This window comes from Manacus vitellinus, unplaced genomic scaffold (genome assembly GCF_001715985.3).
Source record: "Manacus vitellinus isolate BGI_N305 unplaced genomic scaffold, ASM171598v3 scaffold_37_pilon, whole genome shotgun sequence".
Taxonomy (NCBI): domain Eukaryota; kingdom Metazoa; phylum Chordata; class Aves; order Passeriformes; family Pipridae; genus Manacus; species Manacus vitellinus.
The window spans coordinates 6,767,822-6,787,946 of NW_021940517.1; the positions used below are offsets into that span (position 1 = coordinate 6,767,822).

Sequence of the window (20,125 nt, forward strand, 5' to 3'; positions counted from 1 at the left end):
AGTCCATTCCAACCCTTAACATTCTATGATTCTATTAACATACTCATCAACGTAACAGGTCAAACTGACTAGACAAAGAAGACACTGACCTCATTTAGGAACTAATTAGGTTGGTTTTTTTCCTTCTCCCCTCACGTTAAGCGCCGTCAATATTATGGGAAACACCACAGCACCCGCCCACCCTTGGGCCCCGCCTCCGAGGCCGCCTCAGGCCGGGAACGGCCCGTCATCCCTTAGCGTTCACCCCCCACCCTGGGGGGGCACTGCCTGCCCCGGGGTTTAGTAATCTTCTGCTCCGGGGTTTGGGGCTGGGGCGATGCCTGGGTGTGGGGCGGGGCCGGGCCAGGCCGGGGGCGGAGCGGGGGGCGGTGCAGCGCGGGCGGGGCGAGGGCGGAGCGCGGCCCCGCCATGTCCAGGCACGTGTTTCTCACAGGACCCCCAGGTAACGGGGGCGGAGGAGCCCGGCAGCGGGGCAGGGGAGGCGGTGCGCTCGCGCACGGCCTGCTCTGGGGCACGCGCGGCCCAGCGGGCCCCCCGACCTGGCTAGCTTGGTTTAGCCTGGCCGGGCCCGTCTCGGCCTCGGCCGCCGCCCTGCACGGTGCGCGGGGCTGTGGGGCACTTGAAGCCGGGTAAAGGCACCTGCTGCCGGGCCCGCCGCCGGCCCGCACTCCCAGGGGCCCCGGGAGCGCCTCAGCTCCAGCGGGGCTTGGCAGCTGCCTCCAGGGACCTCCGGCGTGTGGGCCCGGAGCTGCTGCGCTCCCCCCGTGCTGGGGTCAGAGCTGTTCCTAATGCGCTCATTAGTTTGTTCCTAATGAAAGGCAGTGTTATCTCTCCATCCAGTCCCCTATGTTATGTACTTCTCCAGGCACTACTGATTTGTCCCTGGCTCCAGCCCCGCAGTTCAGTGTTGGGGAAAAAACCTGCCTCCCGGACAACTAATCCTGTTTCGGTGTAAACTGCATCCATGAATAATTTCTGAGATCTCGTGTTTTCTGTAGCTTCATTGTAGTGATTTAGCACTTCCAACCTAAATGACGTGCAGATATAGGTAATAATTGATATCCCAGATGGACAGGCTTTGATTGAAGCACTGGAGTAGTTCATCAAGGTAGAGGAATCAGGTTATTGCGGAGGCAGAGTGGGGTATAGTATGAGGGTTGAACTATATGGTTGATAAAGAAATTAACCATTTGATGTTGGTTTCTTTTGCGGTGTGGGAGTAAAGCAGTGGACCTAATTCTCCTTTCTGTGAACCTCTTGTAGATGCCTGTCTTGCCTGCAATTAATTTAAAATGCTGCTGCTAAGCTGAGATAGGAATACATTCTACCCCCTTCATTCTGTCTTTCCATCCACTTGAATGAAGGCAGCCCTCTGGGAGACTCAGGGGTTAGGCCTGCTTAGGCCTTGTCTCTTGTCATTTATCTGAAATTGAATGTACTGTTTTGATTAGCTAAATGTATAACTTCAAGCTTTCTTAAACTTAGTTTGAATCATTCTAGCTTTCTTCGGCAATTTACTGAATGAAGGTAACCAAATTAGAGGTAGCAAATCCACTTAGCCAAATTAGTATAAATTCGCTTATAGAGACAAGGCCTTGGAAAGATGTTAGATACTGAGGGTGCCACATTTGTTATTTTATTGTTGTTCAACTGCCAGAAAGCCCTTTTCTTCAGTTTTGAAAAGTTTGTTTAAGAGTTTGGCTAGATGCCCTTGAAGGCACAGTGTATTTTGTCATTGATACTGACTGTTAGGAAAAAGGAGAAATTTGGTGTGTGCATGTTGAAATGATTTCTTTTGGCATCTTTAGGCATCTCACATTTGGTCTGTGTTCTTGGTCTCTGGGAATTAATTCTGCAGGACTGTTTTCTATCTACGGATTTTTTTAGAGCAGTGATTAAAAATGAAGTGATAGCATTAAATTTTGTGAGAGGTGATAAAGATGAGTTTAAAAGGAGATTGTCAAGGGATGGAAAGGAGAAGAAGTTGCTCCCTTGGGGGACGTGAAAGGATGCCTGGGACATGACCAGTGTTTACACTGTAAAAGGTTTATCAGAATGTGCAAGGAGACATCAGGTGGTGAGGATTTTAAGGACCTGTCTTAGGGTAAGAAAATGGATTAGAGGGAAGGGTGCCAGGATAATTCATGTAAAAGGAACTTCAAGAGATGTAACAGAGGGTCAGCTATGAGGCCAGACCAGGTTGCTCAAGGCCATATCCAGTCATGTCTTGAAAACCTCAAAGAACATGAAGACTGCATGGCCTCTACAGGCAACCTGTTTCAGGCTTCATTGGCCTCACAATAAAAAAGCTTTTCCCTATGTCTAGTCAAAATGTCTCTTGATTCAGTTACCAGAAGAAGATTTTTTCTATTGTTGGGTATACTTTTTGCCATGTAGGACCTGGTATCTCACGGGCATCGAGTGCTTCTGATTTCTAGGACATCAGCGAAGGTAGTGTGTTCTTTGCGCCAGTTAGGCTTCTGTTAATAACCGTCTGCTTTGACCTTTTGATCTAAAAAGGGGGTAAACTTAGCTCTGTTCTTAAAAAGGAGTGAATATCAGTCGTAGAAAGGGAGATTCATCAGTCAGTTTTCCGGCAAACTTGAATATCAGTTGTGTAACAGTATGGCTCTCATGTATTTACCTGTCTTGGGGTAAGTTTTGTGGCCTGCCTGTGTGCTATCTAAGCTATTTCAGTGGTAGCCTGGGATATTTTTACCATTCTGTTGTGAACTTCTTAAATCTAATAAAACTTTACCGTTTCAGTACAGGATGAACTTTAAAAGGTGCTTCTGTTCTTTCCAACCATTTAAAAAAATTAATTTGCAAACTTCAAAAGTAATCAGTGTTCCTGCCGAACTGAATCATTACTGTGGTGTTTAAAAATGGGCTTTTAGTGCAGAAGAAGATTAATGCTCTGTGCTTTTTTTCTTCTTTATTTTTAGGAGTTGGAAAGACTACTTTGATCCAGAAAGTCACTCAAGCTCTAAAATCCTCAGGCATTCCCATTGATGGATTTTACACAGAGGAAGTTAGAGAAGGTGGCAGGAGAACAGGATTTGATGTTGTCACTTTGTCTGGAAACCGAGGACCTTTATCTAGAGTCAGGTACTGAGATTTTAATAACTGTAAGCGGCTTATTGTTTTATGTGTCTGCTTCATCCATCAGCATGTTAAATGCTCTTCCAGAAGGTGATTTCCAGCACACATATGGCTTTCATGGTCAGGTTCATTGTTTAGTTTTTGTTCCTGGCTGATACCTACATACCTGCATATTGTATATGCAGGCAGTGTCTCTGTTGCATACAGAAATATTGAAAATGTGCTGGGGGGATGTTCTCTCTTACTGCCGATTTTACACCAGATAAAGAGTAAGCACTGACGAGCCTTTTATTATGAGACCAAATCTCTTTGGAATACAGTTAGTAGCTTATTGTAGGCAGGGAGGAAGTTTTTTGTGTTTCCACCGGCTAATTTTTGGAGACAGAAGTAGAAAATAAAAAGGGAAATTGCCTATAACATTGTTTTAAAGAGCCATTAACTGACGCTCAAAACTCACATGTGAATTTTAAGCAAAAGAGGGTTTCAGAGCCACGCTAAGAGAGAGGCCTCTGAAGTGCAGAGGAGCTCACAGTCTCTCCTGATTCTCTAACCTTAGATTTTCCCACTTTGAGCAAAACTTAGTCCAGGTCCACGTGTGACCTTAGCACCTCATTCAGACAGAGTTGATCTGACTAATTTACATTCTGCTATTAACAGAGCTTCACCTAGGATAGTGTGGTGCAGCACATGCAAACTGAGTATTTTTCTGAGATTTTTTAAGGGTTTCACAGCCTATACTGAGATTTGGGCTACTGCTGTGATGCTGTCTGTAGTGTCACATTACCAAATTCAAAGATCTGAACTGCAGACATGAGTTTTGATTTCAGTGTAAATATACCTGCTGACTTTTAGATGCCATTGTCCTTCCATACACTGTTCAAACTTGAGCTTGCATAGTTGTGAAGGTAGCTTATGGTATAAATATTATCTAAAAGCAAGCTATCTGCAATATGACTTAATCATGGTTTGCAGAGTTTATTTCCCATCCTTTCTTAGAAGAATTGAGGGCATTTGATTTATTTGAATAAATTCCCATAAAGCCACTTGAAATGACTGCAGTGAATTCTAACTAAACTCAGTATTGAGAAGGAATTTTGTGTCTCTTTTTCAACTTCAGTTCTAATTCTACTTCAAGATGTGAATACCGGGTTGGACAGTATGTTGTAGACCTTGTTTCCTTTGAGGGGTTGGTTCTACCTATGCTGAGAAATGTGAGTATTCTATGAAAGCTGCTGAAAAATATGTGTTTTATGATGATCAGTGTTACTGGAAGGCCCTTCTACAGCACTAGTTTTTGATATTAATAAATGGCCTGTTTCTTGGGGTTTGCTGATTCTGATTGACTTCGGGATGAGGAATCTGGAGGTAGAAGTCTGGCTTGTTCTCTTGTCATTACTGTGGTTTTGCAGAGATTGCAGTCTCTTCTTTTTCTTGATCTGATGTCATCCTGTGAACAAGACCTCCTTGGCCTGAAGAGGCAGCTAGTAGAAAGTTTCTTCCTATGCCACTGTCTTACATATTGGAAAGCAAACAAAATGTACTAACGGCTTAACATGGAGAATTGAGTCAGTGGGTGCAAGAGAAAGGCTTTTGCTGCTGCTCTTTTTAGAGCCCTTTTCTCCCACTTCCTCTGATTCTCATCTTCTTCCAGTAGAAGCATTTGTTTCTTAAATCCGGTGGGTATTTTTGATTACCACTGTATCAGTACCTACAGACTTATAATAAGCAGCCTCATTATTTGGGATTTAGCCTGCTGCCTAAGGAGTGCTCTGACTGTGACAAGACTTTCCACACAGTCTTTTTCCTATCCTTCTGCTAATATTCTGTTACTGCCTTTTTCCTTCTCTTTCCTCTCTCACTCCAACCTTTCACCTCTCTAAAATTAAACAAGAACAGATCTGATTTTGGCAATAACATCACAAACAGTGTGCAGCAGCTGCTGAACTGTACTACTAAAAAAATCCTATTGTGATTTTTCTACACTGCCAAAGCTCAAGGGGACAAGGAAAAAGGGACTTTTTTGATGAACTTAGAACAAAAAACCACAGAGGTGCAAGGAGCAAAAATAAGATTGACGATCTGATTCTTGGTTTTGTCAAGGAACATTAAAGTCTGACAGTAGGGAAACAAAGATGTTGGGGCAAGGGAGAAAGGAAATATTAATAAAATGGAACTATTTTTATATGTTTAATTTTACTGCAACTGTATTTATGATGTTAGTAAGTACTAAGATAGTTTAATATAAATACTTCATGTAGCCAGTACTGCATTTGGAATCCTTTCACTACCAAATTAATATGAAGTCCAGGAGAGATCTTCCTAGAAAATTGTTAGCAGTGTTGAATTTTTCAGTTTCTTATATAGCTTACTGCAAGTACAAGAAGGTGAAGAGAAGAACTGGGGCCAGCAGAGTTACACAGTGCATGATCCTGTGCTCACCGAAAGCACTGTTTGTCAGTTTTGTAGGGATGTGGTCATGCATGTAGGTGGCCCAAAGTGGAAGAGGAGATTGAGGAAGATCACAGAACTGAAACAAGAAGAGACAAATGAAGAATGAGGTCAGGAGAGTCATAGGTATGGTCTGGTTTGATCAGAGAGCAGCATGAAATGGGCACATGCCCAATTAGTCTTGACGGCAGCTCTTACGGCTTTATTCACTCCAGTGAGATGGGGTAGAGCCTGCAATGGAAGATCTCTCCGGTTCTGCAAACTTTACCAGGCAGGACTGATAAAGTTTTTTCAGTTTCTTTCAGAGCAAAGTGCTGTGTTTCTCGGTGTGTGACCTAGTGTCTGGTATTGGCTTTTTGGCTCACTGATCTATGAAAGGATTTTAGATAAAACAGCTACTCAGTAGGGACTCAGCTTGAAAAGATTTATACATTTTATACAGTTCTTTTACTTTCCCAGAAGCAAACACTTTGCCTTCACAAGGGAGAATGCCTCTATTTTTTTTAGGTTCTGTGTAATATGGCTTGTTTTGGTACATATTAACGGATCAGTAGTGATGTTTTGAATTTAGCTGGGTTCCTCCTTGCTTCTGTAAATAATGGAGCACACTTCTGAGTTACTTTTACCAAAACAGGGTAGGCATTGCACTTGTTTTTCTGTTGAAAAGTTCCTCAACTTTAGGAGCTGCTTTTTCCTCAGTAGCAGTCACCCATCTTTTTTTGCAGACTTCACTGCTGCTTGCACCAGCCTGCAGCACGGTACTGTTTGGCACAGTATTCACTTCATGAAAAAAGCAAACAAACCACAAATGTGGTTAATTGTTAGTATGAGTCTCTCCTACAATCCAGGAGGGTGGCTAGGACTATAGAATAAGATAGATCTCAACAAAGAAATGGAAAAGAAGCGACTGTTCTGATGTGGGAAGGACTTGCAATGGCTTGGTTGTTATCCAGGTAGCTTTGAAGAAAGCCAGTTGTTCTGCGAGAAGTGCTCCTCCTTCAACCCAACTGAAAGAGAAAAAAATGCCAAATCTAGAGTTAATGGAAGTATATTTTTTAAATACTTGTTTTATGTAACTGTTGATCTATTCTGTCTATTCTAAATGCATAATTTGATGGGAAGAATAGAGTTTTTAAAAATTGGTGACCCTCAGAATGATTGAGAGCTGCCAGGCAAAGTATAGTTCTTAGTTGTCAAATAGCTTGTATGGGAACATTGTGAGAATTCTGCTTTGAAGGAAATCTGATATTATGGATATTTCCTATAGCAGGTGGTATTTATACTGTACATATATTTTCATCCTTCCAAAAATCTGTCCTGAAATAAAAATAGTAGATTTCCAAGTCTGTCATTTGCCAGCAGTAGCTTTGACTCTTCCACTTTCCCCAGTATTACAATTGAATTTATTTATTTAGGAGGTATTTCTTTTATCAACATAGAAATTATTTCTGTTGCTTTTTCTGAATTCTGTTTTACTTACAGTTTCTTGATGCATTTTTCCACAGGTAAACCACGGCAGTGATACAGAGAGAAGAATTTGTGTCATTGATGAGATTGGTAAAATGGAACTCTTCAGCCAGGCTTTTATTCAAGCTGTTCGTCAAACGCTGGCTGGCTCAGGGACTGTGGTGCTTGGAACTATTCCAATACCTAAGGGAAAGCCACTGGATCTTGTTGAAGAAATAAGAAGTAGGAAAGATGTTAAAGTGTTCAATGTGAGTAATATTTAATATCCTTCAAGAGCCTTCTGTTCTAGGTTACTGTTTTGTATTTGGCTCTGTTTAAAAACTGTTACTGCCAATTGATAGCTGTGGATAGCTTGTATGAAATAAGCTTTTTAGTTTCCATTTTATTCTTAATGGGCAGGTGCTCACATTATTAAAAAAAAAATCCCATTTGGCACTTGATGTAGCAGGCTCACACAGCTGGCTTTGCTTGTGAGGGGCTGCAGAAGTAATGATATAGTTGTGTTAAAAGGTTTTCTTGCTGTAGTATTATTGCTGCATAAGTATTCATTATTCCTCAGAGTTAAATCTTTTAAAGTACAGTCAGATTCTTAAGCTCTTTTTTTTTTCCCAGACTGGCTTGCAGAAGTATTACCAGTAATTGTATTCATAAAAAAAATAAAAAAAGGCAGCAGTGGAGTTTGCAGAAATGATTTATAGAAGAGAGACACTTGTAAATGGAGTATACTTTCTCTGGAGTCAGTGAACCAATTTTGGAATTCATTATGTTATTTTTACAGACATAATTTTCAGAACATTAGGGCCTCAAAGTGCATTTCTGATCAGGTACAGGGAAGGTCTCAAAAGCTTACCACAAGTTTTTGTTCATAGGAATACATGCATGAGGTTTCCTTAACATCTCTAAGTGTCCTGGATACTTCACAAAATCAAGCTAAATGCATCCCCCACTCCTTTGACCTATGTTTCCTCTTCAAAGTTAGGTTAAAAAAGCTGCAGTGCTCAGAAAAGTTCCTCAACTTTCTTTTAGTTGGGGATCCCATCATCATCTTCAGTTTCTGTTTTTACATTAAATGCCAGTTTAATTAAGTGCTAAAGCAATTGTAGGAGCAACTTGGAGAGGCTATTCCTTTTCTTTAATAAGCATTCAACTCCTGCTGTTCCTTTCAGAGATGAAGCCCCAGGTTTTCTACTACCAACCTGATGAATGTTCATTGTCAGGCTATTGAACAGAGATGCACATGAAGATGAGCTCAGTTGGTTAAAGCACAGCACTAGTAATGCCAAGGTTGTGGGTTTGATCCCCACAGGGGCCATTCACTTACCAGTTGGACTTGATGATCCTCGTGGATCCCTTCCAGCTTGGAATATTCTGTGATTCTGTGATATGAATATGAATTTTGTATGACTTGCTGTACAGTGGTAGGACTGGGGAATAGAGAGTGGAGAAGCCTTACTGAAAGCAACAGTCAATGCTTAGGCTGCAGTCACAGCAGGAGAGTAGTGTGTGCATTTTGTACTCTCGGGAGGAAACAGAGTGCTAGAAAATAGCATTTGGCTTTTCAAGGAAGCTTTTGAGGCTCCTGTTGTCTCTTTTTATCAGGTGGTGTTCCAAGGGCATGTGCTACTCAACACCGGCTTTTTAGCTGTGTCAGTGTTCTGACACATCCTTCTCCCAAGTACTGACTGCAGCCAGAAAAAGTATTTCTGTAAATTTCAACAGAGCAGTGTTTTCTCTAGCTAAAAAATTTTTACTAAAAAAGTGACCCATCCTGTTTATGCTGCTGAGATTAGGACATGCAGGTTTCTTTGATTAAATAGAGTTCTCTGGTGAATCCATTAGCCAAAAGGATGGATGTGAAATGTGTAACAGACTGCAGTCATTCCCCGTGACACAGACCTGCTATGCTGAAGTCTTGTGCAGGAGGGCATCTGTCTCTCTTGCTCCAGTGACACACTATATGCTTTTTCCCAACTGGTTAAAACATGTGCATGACCAGGAACAGAACTGGCCTGTGGGGAGTCAGAAATGTTAGTAGCTGAAGTGAATGTTGAATCACCAGCTCACATATTCTTCGAGGACTGTGGCATGGGGAGAACCTGGATTGTCCAAACAGTTCATGGTCAGTAAGTTCTTACTAACTGTTATGGTGCCTGGAAGTGTACAGAAGTAGGAGACTACCTTCCAAAAATATGCTGGCTGCTTCATCACTTAAAATGGAGATTGGCTGCGTTCAAGTAGCTCAGCAAAGTTTTTTCATCCTTCTCTTAGTGTCACAAGGACAGTTCTGATGTTTGATGCCAAGAGCACAGAGACAGCTGTTTGGGGTTTTACAGTCCCTTCTGTCTTGAAAGCTTATTTTGTTGGTGAATGGGCCCAGATGCCCTAAAAACAGTTGAACATTTGTTCTCAAATGTTTAATTTATTATGTTTAGGGCACTTAACGATAGGAGCTCTGATATTTAACACATTTCTTTCCATTGTTGCCCAATTCCATTTTGCTGAGAACTAAACTTTACAGTGAAACTACAGAGGCTCTTTTTGCACTGCATGTGTCTGTGTAGTTTTGCAGACATGGTGTCATGAATAGGATCAGGTTATCCTTAGCAGCTGGCAGATACTAATTTTCTCCCATTTTCCCCATCTAGTAATTTTGCCTCCGTGAAACCCATTAGTGAAGTTTGGTTGCATATGCCTATTAAGAAAGAAAATAGCTGAATGGATGAGACAAAAAGGTTCCATTTGAACAGATTGTAGATGAACAGTTTCCTTCACAGTACTTTTAACAGAGGAAGAGGCTTTTGTCCTCTGCAGTTGCATGCTTGCAGTCTAGGTGGTAATTTCCTCCACCTTACCTAAATGCTTAGTATAAGCAGCATCTACAGGTTTTTTTAACTCCCTGTCTAAAATTGTACCCATCTGTTTGTACATTCAGTACAGATACTGGGAGATTTGTTCTCTCTGGGAAAGCTGCCTGCACAGAATGTCTCCAGATCTTAAGAGGAGACTTATATCTATAAAGCAGCGTTTGTAAAACAGTTGTGAAAATTTCCCAGTGCTTGGCACTGTCTCTCTGCTGCTCTCACTGGACTTCTGGCATGTAGGTATGGAAAAGGGATAGATAAAATGTAGTATCGTTTTTGTTGGCTGCGAGAGAGTGGGAAGAGTATTAAATGTGCAGAAGGTCCTTTGAAAGTCAGGATATCAGTACACTTGCTGTGAGATTTAGAGTTTGGCTCATATGTGCTGTTTATTGTTTACTTTGGGGTCTCTCAATAGCCTTACTGAAGAGCATTCTTTGTTGTCTTGTTCTCTTTGTTATTGTGAGGTTTTTTGTTTATCTTAGAACAGGCTTGGAATGATTCTCAGTAAAACCAGTGACATTTTTAGGCAGATCTTCCCTTTCATTACTTCCCCCCTCCTTTTTTTTCTAATGTCACTTATTCATTAGTCCCATGTTGATCTGCTGTCTCGAATTCAAGTGGGGTAGGTGAGACCATTGTCTGTAGCTTTTACAGACAACACAGCTTTTACTGTGTTGGTTTCCAGCATTTGGATAGGATGTCTGTGACTGTAAATAGTGGTAGGCTCCTAGGGTCAAATTCTTGAGGTTGTCACCTATTGAATAATAATAATAATAACAATATTTCCTCCTGTTCATTATTGACTGTAGTACTAGGAGGGATACAAACTCTTGTGCTCACATCTTAAATGCAGATAACAGGGAGTGCAGTGAAAACCTTGCTGGTAGAGAGTTTTATGCTGTGCACAGTGTTATGTGTCTCCTTTCTTGTCAAACAGCTTTTCTCCAACTTTATAGGAATGTCCTTACTCTTTTTTTGGGGTTAATCTGTCTTTGTCTGATTTTTTCCTGCCCTCTCTGCAGAGGTCTGAACACTGGGAAAAATTTCTTAGACTTTTTAAAAATGAGGCTTTTGCTGATGCTTCGCAATTGCTTCTTAACCCTTTACCACCCCAGTCATCTCTCAGGTTTTGTTTGAATTAGTAATGCATGGCACTGTGGGTCACTGGGCTCTGGATCAGGACCTGGTCTGTCAAGAAGGGCTAATTTACACACCCAGAGCCCCCCCCAGCTCTGTGCCTCCAGGAGCTGATCTTACTGGCAAGCACAAGCATTTGGTTGGCAGTTTACAGTAATCTGTATGTGCTGGAAAGCAAAAAGACAGGGCACTGGACTACATGGATTTTCACATATGCTGGTCTTAAAGCCCAGCATTCCATGGACTGGTCAACCGAGGCTGTTTCTCAGCATGCTGCAGAAGACCCCAGCTTTCTCAAGTACTCTTATTTCTTTTTGGAGGTTTCTCAGAGTGCAGAGGTATGCTTCTAAGCCTGTTTTAAATTTTTTTTTCTCTGCAGATGTTTTTGGCTGGGTCTGTCATCTTAATAAATACAACCCTTGCAAGTAACAAAGGTGTAAGAACACTTTATAGTAGGAAAGTTAAATTTGGTGGTTGAAAATGATTCTAGTAATGACAAAAGTACATGCTGGTTCTTTGAGTGATTCTTGTTAGTTATTCAAGCCCTGAATAATACTGCAAAATGCCATGGATAATTAAATCAAAAAGATCATTGAATATTCAATTATGTATGTTTGTGGGTTTAGTATATTGTGTTCTCAGTAGCAGAAGAAGGCAGGTGTTTGACAGTCAACATTCCTGCACTGAAAAAGAAACGCATTTGAATTTCTCCTTTGATTGTTTTTGAAGTAAACACTGGTATAGAGGCTATTCATCAAGTTACATCAGTTTTAATTTCTCTTTCTCTAGGTTAGTAAGGAAAACAGAAACAGCATTTTGCAAGACATCTTGGCAGCTGTGGAATCCTGCAGAAAATGAAGACCTTTTCTTTCTTGTAAACACTAAAGCTTTTATTTCAACAAAACATTTTGCGGATGTTTTAGAGTCTGTCTTTCCTGCTTTAGGCCCTGGAGGCTTTACTGGAGCCTTCAGGGTAGCAAGGTAAAGCTGGTAATAATCTAACATGTGAAAATGAGATAGTGGGATTTGTATTTATTTAGTTCACCAAATTCAAAAAATTGAACAGAGTTGTAGCTAACATCCAGTTCTAATCTGGGTGTTTGGAAGTGAGGTGGTCTAACTCTGATCTAGGTCACCTCATGTAAAAACAATTAACTGTAAAATCTGTTTGAGATCTAGTCTTCCTGAGTGTGTTTGGGCTTGCTCTGAAGTACAGAGAGCACTTCAGTGTCTGGAACTTAGCCCTGGTGTAACAGAACAGAACCCTGTCCCAAATCTATGTGTGTTCTGCCTGGCTTATGTAGAAATGTCTTTGCTGTTGGCAACCCAGTTTATGTGCATCCAAGTGTGTTTCAGCATGGGTGCTGACAAATCATGAAGTAGAAGGAATAAGCTGATAATCTCTCTCCCTCTACTTCCAGACACCCTTCCCTGCAGTTGCAGTATAAGAAGGGTTAACTAAAGTTTCAAGAAAATTTCCTGCAGTCCCAAGTGACATTTACAGAATTCCACTTTGGGTGTAAAAATAACCACCTCTAACCTCTCCTGCATGGCCCAGACAACAGTTGCTAAGAGGCTGCATTTTGATTTTATTTTCAGTTTTCTGATGGTAATCCTGTCCCACACCCCTTGTAAAATTATATATATGAAACTTCAAGTCTGTGAAGTTCAGTCAAATATTGACGTGTTTTTCATGCAGAGCTTATTTAATCAGGATTGACTTAATACTGCATTTATCTGTATTTGTTTTACAATCTGTTATGTTTATTGATACTTCTTATTTGTTTGGGTTTTTTTCCTTATTCAGTTCTGTTCATGCTTAATGGTGAAATAAGAAGTGTTTGAGAGTATTAAACAATGTGTTTCCCTATGAGGTGTGCAAATGTGTTCAGGAAAAGTGCTACCACTTAATCAGTTTTGCATGCTGTGAAAACAGAATTCCCTCCCAGGTGCACACTGTTCATTGTACAATTTATTGTCATCTCTGGTTGTAGAAAGTTGTTAAGAATTCAGTTGTTGCTTAACTTTTTTCTGTTCAGTGTAGTAACTTTTAAAATCAGCAAACTATTCAAAGCCATTTTCAAATATAATTTTATTTATTAATTTCTGTAGAACTGACACCCACAGTTGTACAGGGCTGGATGGGGACAGGCATTTTTACAGGTGTCCTGCAAACAGCCGGGAGCATGGAAGGAATGTCCTTTCTCTTTCCTGTGTTCAGAACAAGGGGGTCTGGTACAAACATTGCCCCTCCCCACATAGTAGGAGGTACATGCAATGTTATAGGATGCCATGGCCTCATTCCCTTCTGCCCAAATCCGTTTGGATGGTAGTATTATTTTCATCATATTTGGAAAAAAGAAAATTCCTCTTAGGGTCCCACTCCTTTGAGAATGTACAGCTCCTGGCTGCTTTTTGCAAAATAAGGTTGTGCCCTGGAGATATCGCTAATCCTTTAATTACTTCAGGCATCTTACTCAGACAAAACACCTTTTTAGAGGTGAAGGACTTGGGACCAGTGTAAACCTTTTCAGGACTGTATGCCATAGATTTTTGAGCAGAAACCTTAAGTATTGGATGTCCTCCTGTTTCAATGTCAAGTCTCTTAAGCTGTAAAATATGCTGCAAAAGAACAGTTCAATGATTAAATAAATACCCAAAGTCTAGCAAGGTTTTAGTGGGATTGCTGTTAAGTCTTAAATGAGGATTGACCTTAAAGCTAAGTAAAGTGGAGAGATTTCACACTTCTCTGTTAGAGGCTGGGGAGGGAAATTCCTTTAGGAATGATGGCAGAACTGAGTTTTCCAAATTCCAGCTCAGCCAGTCTTGTTGGGAGATGACTTAAAGTGGTATTTGTTCCCCATAAAAATAGATATATTGCCTTGCATATAATGGTATGGTGCCTACTGTAGTCTCATCATATAATAGAGTGGGAAAAAACCCCAAACAATTATAACAACAGGTTTGGGAAACCTGACCAGTACTTTTAAGCCGTTGTCTCATGGTACAAGGAAGACCTTTTGTAGTGAGGCAAGATGGCACTGGAAAATGCAGGTGGATTTTTTTCTTCACTGGAACTGTGAGTGAAGTATCAGCCCTTTTAAACCAAAGCACGTTTGCTACTGACATCAGTGTCTCTTGTTTTCTGCCACCTATCTCAAGATTGGTGAGTCTTTAATTTGGTGTTCGAGTTTTTTGTTTTTTTTTTCAAGTCTATTTTCTCTCTGAACTAGAGTGCTTTTCAAGAGAAATAAAGAGAAATTTTGTAGTCTCTGTTCAGCAGGAGATTGTAGATGACCTTAACACTCATGTCTGGCCTTTAAATGTGAGGCACTCCTGAAGATATGATTTGCCTCTTTCAAATATACTTTGAGTGACTGAGGAAGTAGTACTTCCAACTGAACATAAGTTTTTATGACAACCTATGTTTACTTTAGAGGTAAAAATTTATTGTCTGGTCTTGCACTAGTAAAATATTTGGAAGGCCTTGAGAGCACTGTAACAGCAAACAGAGCATTCACAATTTCCCTGATGGGCCAATTTTACTAATAGCAGACATTTGGTGAAAAGAACCTCTGATGTACCAGCTAGATTCCAGATGACAACATTAGTGCACCTGCAGGTTTTAATTGGTGCAAAAAAGGGGAGAATGTGAGGTACCAATTACTCTCTCAAAGCCCGAGAATCAAGGATGTTTTTGGCAAGGAGGCTTCTAATTCCAGCATAAAATTGCACACAGCATGGAATAAACAGGGCCTGCATTATTTATCATGCATTAGGCAATTTTTGACTTGTAAAACTTTGAGAAGCTGAGAGAGGGGAGTCTTTGACACTGGACCCACTGCAAAGTTAATTATAAGTGATATGTCTGTGTTGCAGATTTAAGGATGTACAAGCACAGTGAAACATGGTAATTAAATACCAGCTCCCAATTCTGGGAGTAATCTAAATATGGCAGTAATTGGGTAGTTGAAAAGAATGCATTGATGAGAAGATGATTATTACATGCTAGAAAATCTCCCTGGTAATTTTAATCTTCTAAAATGAGCTGCACAAAATTCAACTAATCTTTAACTTATATTCTCCAGCATGAGAAGAGCCTGGTGGGCTGGAGACAAATGCAGATGACATTTCTTGCCTTATTCTAATAAACAGTTTTTATAAAAAGCTGTGAATGACATCACAGAGAGCCCTAAGAACTTAACAGTGTAAGAATGTCATTCATAGATATTGAGAGTATCTGGTCATCATGTCAAGGGGAAAAGACTCACACTGATAAGTCCTTTTTGTTGAGATTTGTCTTAAATGCCAAGATTTTCTGCCTGTGGGAATGAGGTGAGACTTTGCAACGAGAACTTCAGTTCCTCAGAGAGAAGTTTGCATGACAAAATGGAGGGAACAGCCAGGACCTCTGGCTTTTATTTTTGGATGAACAGGAATGAACTTTGTAGACTATGGCCCTCACTGGTTCCTGCTTGCTTGCTGTGGTGGTGAACAGCTGGGCTGAAGGCCAGGTGGAGCTTGCTGGTTTACCCGGTGGATGTGAACAGTTCAGCAGGCTGTGGCTGGCTTTGGTAAAAAGTTACTGAAAATCTTTCTACCAGATCTTCAGGCTATGTTTCACCATTAGGAGTGTAGCACCTGGCTTTTACTGTAGGATGTAAACAAGAACCTGTTAGGGAATGGAAAGTTTAGGAAAAAAAATTGGGAGGGAGGTAAGTATCCCATGTTTAGTGCAAGGGCTGAAGTACTGTGTTTCTACTTGTTTTACCATATGCTCATTATCCTCCTTCCTGTAACCTGCTGTATTGTCAGGGTTGGGAGGGCCCTGCTGAGCTAGTGTGGATAAAATAATTCCCAGTGTTTCTTTTCAACAGTGGTGATGTTATCTGAGGTTAAACTGGGGGGAGGCAGATAATCCACAACAGCATTTGGTACATGCAGTTCTTTCACAGAAATGTCAGAAGGGATGAAGAGATGGAGGTCTTGAGTACTTGATTTCCTCAAAGGATGCATTCAGCTTGCTAACGAGATGGGAATGTCACCGTTTTCACGTTGTAGAAACAAGAATGTTCTGGGCTGGCTGAATGAACTAAGTGGCCTCTGCACCTCTGGAAAAATCAAGCATAGCACCTGACTCAGAAAACCCTGATGGACCACCTTAGAAAAGGTACTTATGTGTTGGTGGTTGCCCTCCTTCCTGCATCCCAGCTGTAGTAAGAGATCAGCCCTGCAGGCAAAGTGTTAAGCCTGAGCAACTTCAGGGCCAAAGTTTTAACAGTGTTTGGTATTGCAAAACCCATCAGCAGTGTTGAAGATAACATAAAAGCAGTGAAAGTTACCTTTGCTTTTCATTCAGAGGCCAAAACTTACCAACAAGTGGGGTCCTGAGGTGTCAAAGTTGCCTCCGTTCTTGCAACTCTGAGGCACCTGGAGTGTGAAGTTAAGTATCAAGCTGCTTAGGTCTTTCAGGAGTAAAGATATGACTCAAAACCTTTATGTGTATGTAGGCATTGGTGCTGAGAACACCATTCCTATGGACTCGGTGCCTTTTGGTGCCATGCAACAGCTGTTCGGAGCAGCTCACTGTTGAAATTAGGTCTTGTGTACAGGTTAGGTTCCTATTTGTTAGCTTTGTGTTCATCAGAGCCTTACATGCATTTTCTGTCACGTGCACAGTAACTGGGTGTATCTCTACCTCGTGCAAAAATGAAGGAGGCCTAATATATGTTTAATCAATACAGCCTCATACCTAGTTGCAGGTTTTATTTCTAACCATCATGTCTGATTATTCAGTAGGATTGGCTCATATTTATAACCACTGCATATAGCAGTAGTCTTATTAATATAAGAGCAGACTGTCTCCAAAAATACGGAGAAATGCAATGTGGGAAAGTTGTGCTCATTTTAATTTTTTTTTTCTGTCTTTGCTATGCTTGTTAGCAGTCACTCTTGGGTTTTTTCAACCCACTAAGCTACAATAACAACTTTAATGCAAAATAAAAACTCTGTAGGACATGGCTACAAAATTTTTGAATCTTGACTCCTTTGCCCTGCTTGCACACTGTGCCTCAACAAATGAGTTGGAACCTGCCTTTTCTGGCAGCCACCCTGTGCAGCAGGAGGCTGGACTTCATGGCACACTGCTGTCCCCAAGGAGCTGTGCTCCAGGGGCTGATGGCTTGAACTAAGTCAGGAACTGTGAGGCAGCAGCATTATTTTAGGATGCAGTACCAGAGACCATGGCGATGGTAGTCTTGCAGAAGTTGTGGTGCAGGGGGAAAGGTGGTGTCACTGGGCCTCAATCCATGCTAAGCAGATACAGTGGCTTGCTATTGAAAGGATTTCTGCACCCATTTCCTGATCTGGTTTAGTATGCTTGAGTTGGATACACAGACTAGTTTAGGTTGATTGGGACTAATGGAATTACTTATTTTTGATGGAAATTAATTCAGATTTAAAGATGTGAAAATTGGAAGCCTAAGTGAGGCTAAGTGAATATGGGAGAGTTCTTACTGCTTTCCACAGCCCCCTGTTTGTCCTGCCTCCATGCAGGAAGACAAAGCTGTGATGGTTTGTCCTGTGGACTGCCATGCAAAAGCTCCCAAGGCAGAAATGGGGCTGGTGGCTGTTAGTAAGACCCTCCACAACATCCAGCCTTCATTTGTAATGAAGCACTTAATGAACAGGGTGGTGGGACAAGAGTCACGATCTGCCAGAAGTGGTCAGAAGGGAGCAGCTGAATTCAATTTCCTCTTCCACATCACATCTGGATGCTAGAGGAGACAGTAGTAGGGCCTGAACTGCACTGATGACCATATGTCTCAGAGGGCTGTACATGACTACTCTGCTTTTGCTCTTGTGAACATGGGCAGAATTTTTCCTAGGTTGTGTTGACCTTTATAAATAATCAATTCATCAAGATCTGAAGTGAAATAAAAGCTACAGATTTCTTAATTTTGTAAGGCAGAAAGCGAGTGTAAACAATTCCAAATGGAAAAGAAGACCCAAAAACTGCTGTCACACAAAACATACTTGAATCATTTTATTTTCACTCGGTGTTATTTAGTTCTACTACTCAGATCTCAAGTGTGGCACAGTAGGAAGATCAGAATGCAACTGAGTATTGCCTAACAGTAATGAGACTTAGCTACAGCATCTCTTGTTAAGTCGTTCTTGTTAATTGGGACAAGACAGCCTGGCTGCACGTCATCGTGTTGAGATTTAGAAACAATCTATGGTAGTTACAGTAAAGAGGAACAGCAAGACACTGATAGCTGCAATTTTTTTAATTAAAAAAAAAGGGAACACAGCCGCGTGTGTTTAGACTCTGTAGTAGAGTAAGGATTTGTTGCAGCGTTTTGCCTTCCAAAGTAGTCATGCATTCCTGTAAATCAGTGTTTCTCAAACCCTGTGAAAGCGTGGCCTTCCTTTTTGCATCATCTGTCTTTATGGCCCTATAAAATTGGCAGCAGCTCAGTTTCTATGGGGCAGGGAAATGAGAAGGTTCTGTAATTACTGACTACAAGTGTTTATGGACACTGAGCTGTGTCCAGCAATTAAAGGCATTTAACTGTTCCCTTCCTAACACAAACACTTTCAGACAATAATTACAGCCTGCTTTGCACTTTCCTGTCCTCCTCAAGGATTCCCCTGGGCCCTTTTACAACTCCTAAGGGTACTGTTGCTTGGAATTTGAGAAACACTGCTATAAATCAAACAGGAACACGAGATAATACCTAATTTATGCAAAGCTGCTTTGCAAATAAGGTGCACCATATGCTTTGAAGACTTTCCATGCACTGGATACTTTCTTTTCTTACACTTGACTTTTGTTAATCTGTGTAGCATGGCTCGTTCACACAGTATTTCAGTATGGCTGCATGCAGTATATATGTCTGTGATGCCATGTTGCTATTCAGCGTTAGCACCTGCATAACATGTTAAAGAAAAATAAGAGACTTGCTGTTGGAAAAAAAATAATCAGATTTAGCTCTAATGTTACAGCACATTGTACTGTCCTTTTCTGTGTTCCTTGCTTCTGTTCATAGTTGCCTTTTGCTATATGTTACATATCAAATTTCAGTTAGTTTGCATGCAATCAGCTGTTTAGTTATGGCAGGAAAGAGATGTCTTGTGTGCTTTTCACTGAGTTGTATTAATATTTCCTACTGTATTCATTTGTGATTCTAACCGTTCCAGGGGAAGGAACATTAAACAGGTTGTATTCATTGTTCTAGGATTTACAAGAACCTGAGATGAAGTGGCACTGTGTGTTTTTTAGGATATCTTCCAACCCTACCCATGCGAAGGCCATTAGCTGAAGAGCATCTGCCCTGTAGTATTCTTGTGTAGAAGTTAGAAAAATAAACATTTGAAGGTTGCTTATTACATTTGAAAGAACCTAAACCCGTGTGCAGCTTCCTGACCTAACTCTGTCTTTATTTAATCCTAAGAAGCGCATGGCCCTTCTGCTAGGAGTGCTCCTTACTGCTCCTCAGACAGGCTTTGCTGAGAAGCAGTGTCTTCCAGGGCCATATCTTCTTGGCTGGCCCTTCTGCACTCCAGGTTCCGACTCATGAATGCGGCATGGACCGGACCTGCCTCTCGCTGTGGTCTGGGTTCTGCAGCATCGGTTGCTTCACAGGTCTCAGCATGTTGCTGGGAAGAAAGAAAGAAAAAATCAACTAGTTTAGGAAATTTCCAAGTAACACTTCAGCTATTTTTTGAAGTGACAGGTGAAAAAAAAGTTAAAAATTGATGTAGGAATGTCATTCTGTGAAACTCCATGGGATTCTTAACATGCATTATTCACAAGGGACTTCTGAAGAGGTACTTGTCACACTTTGTGTAACGCATAAATTTGGAAGGAAAAGCAGACCAGGAGCTAGAGGTTTAGTACCACAGATGTACGTGTATAGAGAGCTGTAAAATAATTTGGATTGAAAAGGACTTCTGGAGGTCATTCAGTCCAAACTGCTGCTCCAAGCAGGGCTGACTTCTAAGTTGTTAAATTGGGTTGCTCTGGGGCTTGCTTTATACACCAAATTTTAAATCCAACTTACAAAGAAACCTTTTCATCAAAACTTGAATGCAATTATCAGTCTGAA

At 41.1% G+C, this 20,125-nt stretch overlaps 2 protein-coding genes across 2 annotated transcripts in view; one reads left to right on the plus strand and one right to left on the minus strand.

Annotated features, from left to right (window-relative positions):
- Positions 1-370: 370 nt before the first annotated feature.
- Positions 371-19,418, plus strand: NTPCR (nucleoside-triphosphatase, cancer-related). The gene is made up of 6 exons (XM_018077409.2): positions 371-442; positions 2,946-3,108; positions 4,220-4,313; positions 7,056-7,265; positions 11,805-11,996; positions 19,256-19,418. Exons 1-5 carry the CDS (start codon positions 409-411, stop codon positions 11,871-11,873), a joined length of 570 nt encoding a protein of 189 aa, XP_017932898.1. The 5' UTR covers positions 371-408; the 3' UTR covers positions 11,874-11,996; positions 19,256-19,418.
- Positions 18,039-20,125, minus strand: part of PCNX2 (pecanex 2) — a 156,485-nt gene continuing 154,398 nt past the window's right edge. The window contains exon 34 of the mRNA XM_025895643.2: positions 18,039-19,676. Coding sequence (XP_025751428.2) covers positions 19,503-19,676 — 174 coding nt within the window. The 3' untranslated portion in view covers positions 18,039-19,502. The remainder of the gene's footprint in view (positions 19,677-20,125) is intronic.

Excerpts from the sequence above, each read along its gene's own strand:
- NTPCR (XM_018077409.2), top strand. The coding sequence starts at position 409 with ATGTCCAGGCACGTGTTTCTCACAGGACCCCCAG. Across the intron at positions 3,109-4,219 it reads GGACCTTTATCTAGAGTCAG|TTCTAATTCTACTTCAAGAT; the intron begins GTACTGAGATTT and ends TTTCAACTTCAG. Across the intron at positions 4,314-7,055 it reads TTCTACCTATGCTGAGAAAT|GTAAACCACGGCAGTGATAC; the intron begins GTGAGTATTCTA and ends ATTTTTCCACAG.